A 9,427-nucleotide genomic window follows, 5' to 3' on the forward strand; every position below is an offset into this window, starting at 1 on the left:
TGAGCAAAATCGAGAGACTTTAGATGAACGTTAGTGGTCAGAATGACATCGTGTAAATTTGCTGTCGTGCATCACCATGCTTATTTTTAGTTTTGAGTGAGCTATGTCGCATCGTCGATGGAATTGATGGAACTCTCGCTGCGTAATTATACACAAAAAAATTTCTGAAAAATTGATGGGAATCTTAGACAAATTTCGTCAGCTTGACAATAATTCTGTTGTCTGATCCAGTCGTTGAGAAATATTGTCTATATATAGTCGGATCAGAAGATTTATAACGTCATTAGGATTTTTTCAGCGAATTTCTATCAGGATTTAGCTATGAAGAAAACGCGCACTAACATCTTTCGCGATATCTATTATCAACCTTACGATGATTGCACACGGCTAAAGCTTTATTCTAGCAGTAAAGGTAATTCTCTTTTATTTAATATATACAAACGGTACAATTGTGCGATAATTTTTATGAAAAAATTACACAATGTCTTTTTATATTGTAAACAATTATTGTAATAAATTAAACTATTAATTATTTATTTGCAATTATAATAGATGAGACAAATAACAAGTAGTTATATATCTATGTACTTTGTCATGTTAATCAAATTTTGTATCTGTAGCACATATTAAATTATGCATCATTAGAGTTATTATGTTTGAAAAAGTATTGCTAATTTATAGTTTTACAGCTAGTTTACAGATGATGCAGCGTATGTCATTGCTGAAGAGACTGAAAGTCCACAATGGTTGTGTGAATTCTATTTGCTGGAATAGTACTGGAGAATTGATACTGTCTGGAAGTGATGATCAACATCTTGTTTTAACTAATGCACATAAATATGAGGTATAAATATTATATAATATTATATTATAAATATAAATATAAGGTATATAAATATTATATTATATAGTTGACAAGATTTGCTAATTAAAAAGATATTTTGCACATTTATTCATATCTAAAATGACATTATTAATGTATATCAATTGTCTTGAAAAAAGCAAATATTACATATGATGCACATATTTAATTTTAGAATACTGTGCAATTAGTAATTCATATATATATTAGTAAGGTAAATTTATTACTTCTCCTAACTTGTTACTTATGAATACTGTCAGAGAAGATGTTGCCAAGATTATTTTTAATTTTGCCCTTGAAAATCATGTGTCCTGAAATGTAATGCTTGATAATATTCAAAGTAACTTCTTATCTTTGATTTCTGACAAATATATTTATATATGTAGTAGTAAAATTATAAATTAATTATAAGTTATTTAATTATAAAATTGTTAATTATAAAATTACAAAATTAATTATAAAATTATAATTTTCTAAAATATATTTTTCTAATTCTTACTTTAAGAATATGTTTTTGTTATTTTATATACACGTGCATATATATATATATTATCATATATAAGATGCCCCAAAAGTCTGGAAATGGTCAAATATCTCAGAAAGGATGCATTTCAGAAAGAAATGTTTCAGACAAAAGTTGTAAAGCTTGAAAAGACACACTTAATGACAGTATTAATTTGCCCATATATGGCATTGTCAACATCGGGTTAAGATCATCTTTATTTTTTAAAATGGAAATCCCTATTTTTCATTGCATATTTTTGTGCCTTACTTCGAGAGTTTTCCAAAACACTATAATAAAGTATATTTTATTAAGTACTTTTCGAAATATGAGACTTGAACCAATTTCTTAATTTTATATTATAAAATAAGATATAAAGATAAACTATAATAATAAAAATAAAAAATATTAAATTATCCACCTGTAGAAATATTACAATGTAACATTGCAGCAACATATCAATACAATATGTGATAATTTTGTGTATATTTATAAAGTAGGGATTATTAATGAAAGATTAAAAATATAGTAACTATCATTTTAATTTCTATCACTCATAATTTCTGATATCTGATATAAGCAGATGAGATTCAGAATATTAAACTGATTAGAATCAATCTGATAAATGGACAATTATTCATTTAATGCCTACTTAAGGCATAAAGCAAGAATTTAATTCTAAATTTATTATATTTCAAGTTTTATAACTTAAATTTAGTTACTTTTATCATTTACTTTATTATTAATTTAATTAAATTGAACTAATCCTTCGTTATGTGAGATATAACAATATAACATATATTACATTATGTCATATTAGAAGAAAATTGTAATTAATCGATAACTCGCCGATAATACTCTTATTTAGTAATACCTGCAATAATTAATTTTATTGCATTTATATAACATTAATATAAGTAAACGCAAATCTTGTTCGATTTCCGGTGTCAATTTGTCTTCAGATTGCGTGCGCAGATCCTGCTCGGTTTCTGCCGACAGTCTGTCAGATTATATTTTACAAATTCTGTCGCCAGAACACAAGCTTAATGCGGACACAGATGGCTATGGTTCTAGTGTGCGATTCTGATCGAATCTGTTGCCAATCTGCTGACTTTTTGCTGACATTTTGCTTACTAGGAAGTTAATTAAAAAAGATCGGCCAATTCGTGCGAATATTAGCGCGCGGCGAAAAGAGACAATCCGCTGTGCTTGCAAAGATGCGAGAATCACACAACTCGCATGTAATTATTATTTGTTAGAGCGCTCCTTTCAACGCTTTGTTATGCGCTTAATAGCCATGTAACAATCGGCTGTCTTTCCTCGCCACATGCTAATATTTGCGCGAATTATGATCGATCTTTTCTAATTAATTTCTCATTAATTATTGCGCAAAATTAATACAAGACATTTCCTCAATTTAATTATCAGACACTCTGTATAAAAAAATAAATATTGCACTACTGAATATAACACGCGATTTGTAATATTTTAATAATATATTAATTATATTTATAATATAATAATTATATTTATTTATATTAATTATATTTATAATATAATTTATTATATAATAAATCATATAATAAATTTATTATATAAATTATAAAATACAATATTTTGTGCTAATTTTTTAATTTTTTTAAGGTATTAACGGCTTACAAAACTAGTCACAGAGCAAATATTTTTAGTGCCAAGTTTTTGCCTAATAGTGGAGATCATTGTATTGTTTCGTGTAGTGGAGATGGCATTATTTTGTACACAGGTAAAAGTTAACAGAGTATAATTATAAATTAAATAATGAGAACGAATGTTATATTAATTTTTTTATGAATTGCCAATGTTTTTTTGCAGATTTAATGAGAACAAAAGAGACGTTTCACAATCAATTTACTTGTCATACTGGTACTACTTATGAGATAGCGACAATATCTGATGAACCACATAGTTTTCTAAGCTGTGGAGAGGATGGGACAGTTAGATGGTTTGATCTTAGAGTGAAAGATAAATGTAGCACTGTAAGATGTAGAGAGGTAAGCACTATTCTCTACAATTTTTTCATAATATTATTTAAAATTGTCTATCATACATTTAGAATACATTATAACGCATTGAAAAAGAACATTTTTAAAATTATTCTTATTTTAGGATGTATTAATCTCATGTCAAAGAGCCGTTACTGCTTTGTCCGTGAATCCTGTAACACCTAATCATATAGCAATTGGTTGTTCTGATAGCACTGTAAGAATATTTGACAGAAGAACTCTTAGTACATTAGCTACCGGTAATTTTTGCGAAATATATGATGAATGAAATATAACAGTGTTATATAATAATAATACAGAGTACATATATCTGCATATTCTTCAGATTGGAAAGATTCAGACAAATTAATGAGACCACTATGCAGCTTCACTGTCCCAGAATTTGAAGGTAGTTCTTACAGAATTACATCGCTCAGTTATAGTCCGGACGGGCAGGATGTTCTTGTCAGCTATAGCAGCGACCATCTCTACTTATTCAGTATCAAAGTAACGTGTCAATAATTATGAGATAATATTTATTTATTTTATTCATTACATTTATTTACATTTATTTTACAATGTTGTTTCCATTTCATTTAAATAGATATTAGTTCTTCCTGACACATACATTAATATATTATTTATTTTTAAAATTATTAAGGATCAAGGTAGTCTGCAATTGCGAAAAGATGCGACAATAGGAAAAGGAAAAGGCAAGAAACATCCTTTAAAGTTATCCCAACCAGTTCGTCGTTTAAGGCTACGCGGCGATTGGTCTGATACTGGTCCTGATGCACGTCCAGAAAGAGAAGGAGGACGTCGCAGTGGTACAGGTAATTTTATATATTAAGATTAATTAAAAATAAAAAAAATTAATGCAAAAATATTTATCGTTACTATGGCAATCGAGATTTTGACTCATAATAAATAAAAATTAATATCCAGATATTAAATAAATAAAATGTGATATAATACACGAAAATTTTCTTACAACGGTGGCAAATTTTTTGCATTAACCCCAGCAAATACCAAGTAACAGTTATATAACTATTAGTTATGCTACATTATAAGATTACACTATACAAGATTGTACTATAATATGTCACATTATAATATTATTAAGAGCAGATAGTTTAATGTTATTGCAATCTTGCAGCAATATTTCACAGTGCATGTAGAATATTCCATTGTTATATTGAAATATCTATGCTATATCCATGTTTCTGCAATTTTTCTGTACCATTTAAGAATATATGTTACATTTATAAGTGGAAAATTATAGCTTACCGATAATATTTACAATGTTATTTGTAATATTCAGTTTTGTTGCACTTATATATGACATTAATATACATAGATATTTTATTTGAGAAATTTTAATGTTGCTTGTGTATATTATTTACTAGATATTATATTTGAGAAATTTTAATATTGCTTGTGTATATTATTTACTAGAAGTCGCTCAGGCAAGGCCGATTTTGCATACGTCCCTGATGCAAAGGATGACGGATGTGCTCAGTAGAATGTTGAATGACCCGGCTACTCGTGCCGCTTTGAGCGGAGGTGGCGAGGACAGTTTGGAAGATGTTATTGAGCAACGAGAAAATTTTCGAAATATTGAGAATAATCCCGAATCAAACGCGGAGAGAAGCAATGAATCAGCTGAATCAAGCACTGAGCAAAGTGGTCATCTAGAAACTGGTAACAAAATTAGATTATTTATGTGTTTTATTTCGATGCTTGATTCTATTAGCATGTCATTTTTAGGGAATACAAGCGTGGATGTTAATAGAAATGTAAATACGAACTATACGAATAATACTGACAATTCTCAAGCAAGAGAAGAACCACAAGAGTATAACCAGTCACTATTGTTAAACACATCGACGAATGTAAATAACGATATTCCTATAGAAACTGAATCTAGTCAAACCAGGCAATCGCAAATTGCTTCCACAGAATCTATAAGTAGTCAAAATAGAACAGAACATAATAATATATATAATCAAAATAGAAATAAAGATGAGGGTTCGTGTGCTAATATATCTAGCAAACAGGAGAATATGATGGAGAATCTTCAGGATAGATTAACAACAATGAGAGATGATTTCCTTGAAAAGTAATTAAATAAAAATTAAATTTTTTCTCATTAAGATAATTTTAACACTTGTTTTTTTTTTTAAATATAGAGATACATTTTATAATTGATGAGAATCTTAAATATGTGAATCTTAATATGTGAAAATAAACATACCGAATTAATACATATGATTTAATATATAGACATGGTAGTGAACCTGCTGTGAGTTTAATATATTCTGATAAAAGTTCAACCAATGCTACAATATCGCTCGATGTCGGCGATGAAATGACTCGTGATGGCTGTCATCCAGGTGAGTATTTCAAAGATCATTTTTATTTCAAGTTGATATTTTATTTATGCACTGACTTTACCACACAGTTTGTTTTCAGGACCTTCCAGAAGTAATAATACTGGAACTGTTGATGCAGGCCCGAGCAATAATTGCAACTATCATCACTATAACGATATTAGAGAAAGTACATATCATTTATTTTCTTTCATTAATTTTGTTTTATAAATTTTAATACAGAATATTCTCTATATGTTTTGCAGAATTTGAAGAAACTACATGTATTGATAGTGATGATGAAGATGTGCAATCAGATGAAAGGTTTGTTGTAAAATGTTATGATAAAGATTATTTATTCCTAAATTTGTAGCCTTACTAAATTTGTAGCCTTTTTACTAACAATTTAGTAGACAATTGGAAAGATTTATTTTCGATAGATTTGGCTATTCATTTTTATTGTTCTTGGGATTGACATCTCTTTAACTTTAATAATTTACAGGTTATTAAATCCAATTGAGGCCGAGATGGATGAAGCGATTGCCAATGTTCGTTCATCGCAAGGACACGAAGCGTTCGATGATCTTTATCTAACAGAGCTTTGTGTGAAACAAAAGTACATGGGTCATAGGAACGCGAGGTATGATATATTTTTAATTTTTTTTTCTAATCATCAAATTAAATCTATAAGAAGAACGATATATGAGATATATGCTTCTAAATTCGTGTGAATGGTTTGTACAGAATTTTTATAAGGCTTTTGATCGACATCATAGATTGTCAAAGCCGAGAAATCATATAAATTTTTTTAAAAGGAAATTTTCATATTTGCTTTTTTTAAATTTTTATATTTTATTAACTTGTTATATTAAATGTGCGAGTAGTGGCATATGAAATAATTCCCATACAGCATGGCAAAATCGCAGCAACATTGCAATAACATTTATCCGTCTCTAATTTGAAATAATCCGTTTAATAAATATTCTGAAACCCAATAAAGAATCTAGATTATTAAATAAATTATTTTAAGTAAAAATAGTTTATCAAAAATCAAACTGATAAAAGAAAAAAAATATAAACAATATTTTAAAATATTGCTGCAACATTATTGGAATAATATTATAAAATAACATCTTTGCGCAATATTGCATTGCAGCAATGTTGTTACAAGTTTCTATGGGTTAATTTATTTGGATATATTTTACAAAGAAAGTATTTATATGGTTTCTCGTTTCTAATGTCATAGTTTAATATAGCTGCAGCAAAGAAATAAGAGTTCTAAGGTTGAAGACTATTAGTTATAATTATTAGATTAACAAGATATTAAAATAATTAAATCAAGAAGCTGAAAAAAAAAACAAAATATGAAGAAATGTTTTTATGATTCAGATTATATTTTATTAATCTATACAGTATACATGCCAAATCTATTTGGTAAGTGTCTTAAATAACGATAACTTTGACTTTATTTAATCGAAATATATCAATGTATAATATCTGACGGATCGGACGCCAAATTATTGACTCATGTAGTTCCGAAAAAGCCTCCGAGCGGACTGGGCGGACTGTACAATATTAATGCCGCCAAATTATCTCTGATCGTTCGCCTTTCCTCCACTTTTGACTCTAGTTTCTTTAGGACTATGATTAAGGAAGCAAACTTTTGGGGCAACGATTTCGTCATGTCGGGTAGCGACTGCGGCCACGTATTCGTGTGGGAGAAGGAAACCGCGAAATTATGTATGCTATTGGAAGCGGATCAACATGTGGTAAATTGCCTTCAGCCGCATCCATATCTCCCAATGTTAGCCACTTCTGGTATTGATTACGATGTGAAACTATGGGCGCCAATCAATGATGAGTCGAATTTTGACGAGAAGTTCGCAGAAGATGTAAATAATAATATATATATATATATATATTTTAAATAAAAGAATATTACTTTCTTCCAAGTAATATTTTCTTGTAAAAAGATGAAGTAGACTTAATAATTTACATTTTATCTTATTTTCAGTTGAAAAAGAGAAATGCAGTTATGTTGGAAGAGACCAAAGACACAATAACTGTACCTGCAGTTTTTATGATCAGAATGTTGGCATGCCTTAACCAAATACGCAGAGGTAGTGAAAATTTATAAGAAATTTTATAGAATATTCTGAAGATCTCTCTTGTGTGTGCGATAATTTGCTATTATATGTGGAATACATAAGTAAGATAACTACATTGAAAGTTTTTTTATTGCCGTGCAAGTATTAAAATGGTTTGTATTGGTAATGAAAGGCTTTATCACAGTTTTGAATGCATTGAATATTATATATTTGTCCAATTTATAAGAAGTATGCAGTGACTAGTCACTGATTTTGATCTACTTGTGTACAGGAAATGCCTTAACCATGCCAGATAGAACAATACAATATACAAGAATAAATTTATGTTTTAATTTTTCTTTAAAAATATGTGCTTTTTTTAAACAATTTTTAATTATTTAAAATTTTACTCGGTAAACGAATAGTGATGTTTAGTAACATATGATAGTACATGGTATAAGTCTGAAAACTATGTTATAAGATGAAAGATATTTTTTTCTCTCAAGCCGTCTACAATTTCAAATTTATTATTTACGAGGTAAATCGAGTGAAATGTTTAGATGTTTATTTTTTATTTTTTATTTGGATTATTTTTTATTGTTAGATACACCACACACAAATGAAATTGATGAAATTTGATGACTGGTCGACTATGTTCATATCTTAGAAGTGTAATAATGGTAAATTTATATCCTGTTTTCTTGTTTCAGTGTAACAACAAATATTTAACTATTAAGTTAAATATTTAACTATGTTAAATGTTTCTATGTTTTTAAATGTCTTGTTTAAAATCATAAGTTGATTTTGCTTATTTTATTCAATTATTTTATTACTATAAATATTTCAATTTAAAACCAGAAATAGAATAGAATTAATCTTGAATGATCTTAAAATATATATCACGGTTCAAATTACCGGGTTAGAAAATTACATACTACTTATTAAATTTTCCTTAATAACTTTATAATAAACAACGAGCGCCAACTAAAACCTTCATAACATTAGTTAAGATGATTTTGATAAAAGATAAAAAAATTAATATTTAGATTTATATTGGAAATAATACATTACATTTAAATTTTTTGTTAACTTTTTAATAAACAATGAATTTTTGCATGTTACTCGAGAATATGATCTTGACAATAGGTTAAAGTTATTGCGGGATAAGTAAAAGTAAATATTAGTTGCTCTTATCGAATAACATAAGTATATTGTCAAAATCAAATCTAAGATGTAATAAAAATATTGTAACTTTTTAATGAAACGAAATATACGTATGCGTGTGCATATATACTATCATATATAAAACAATTCTTATAAATTCAATAATTCTTTTAAAACCATGCTACTCTATGCATTGTAAAACTAAGAAGTAAAATTTTGGTAAATATTCAACTTTTCACCAAAATTATATCTACAAAAATATTTTTTCACACACAGAGAGATGTATACATATATTAAAAATTCATTTAATTTTAACCGTTAAGAAAAGTATAAAAAAAGTAACATCCATTTAATTTTAAGAAAAGTATATAAATTTCTCTGTTATTTATTAAATTCATTTTGTTACTAATTATATGTACAGA

General features: G+C 27.7%; 1 protein-coding gene across 2 annotated transcripts in view; it reads left to right on the plus strand.

The window, feature by feature from the left end:
- LOC145964146 (DDB1- and CUL4-associated factor 6) overlaps positions 1 to 9,427 on the plus strand; it is an 11,322-nt gene continuing 1,895 nt past the window's right edge. The window contains exons 1-14 of one of the 2 annotated variants that reach the window (XM_083086583.1): positions 1 to 412; positions 690 to 844; positions 3,009 to 3,126; positions 3,216 to 3,394; positions 3,510 to 3,645; positions 3,732 to 3,892; positions 4,047 to 4,218; positions 4,841 to 5,504; positions 5,669 to 5,778; positions 5,858 to 5,944; positions 6,021 to 6,078; positions 6,257 to 6,394; positions 7,385 to 7,646; positions 7,769 to 7,874. In XM_083086583.1, coding sequence (XP_082942709.1) covers positions 322 to 412; positions 690 to 844; positions 3,009 to 3,126; positions 3,216 to 3,394; positions 3,510 to 3,645; positions 3,732 to 3,892; positions 4,047 to 4,218; positions 4,841 to 5,504; positions 5,669 to 5,778; positions 5,858 to 5,944; positions 6,021 to 6,078; positions 6,257 to 6,394; positions 7,385 to 7,646; positions 7,769 to 7,874 — 2,437 coding nt within the window. In that variant the 5' untranslated portion in view covers positions 1 to 321. The remainder of the gene's footprint in view (positions 413 to 689; positions 845 to 3,008; positions 3,127 to 3,215; positions 3,395 to 3,509; positions 3,646 to 3,731; positions 3,893 to 4,046; positions 4,219 to 4,840; positions 5,505 to 5,668; positions 5,779 to 5,857; positions 5,945 to 6,020; positions 6,079 to 6,256; positions 6,395 to 7,384; positions 7,647 to 7,768; positions 7,875 to 9,427) is intronic. The other variant, XM_083086584.1, reaches the window with a different exon arrangement.

The sequence above is a fragment of the Camponotus vicinus genome, unplaced genomic scaffold (genome assembly GCF_025532165.1).
Source record: "Camponotus vicinus isolate PSW18456_S1 unplaced genomic scaffold, iyCamVici1.0 SCAF_13, whole genome shotgun sequence".
Classification (NCBI taxonomy): Eukaryota; Metazoa; Arthropoda; class Insecta; order Hymenoptera; family Formicidae; genus Camponotus; species Camponotus vicinus.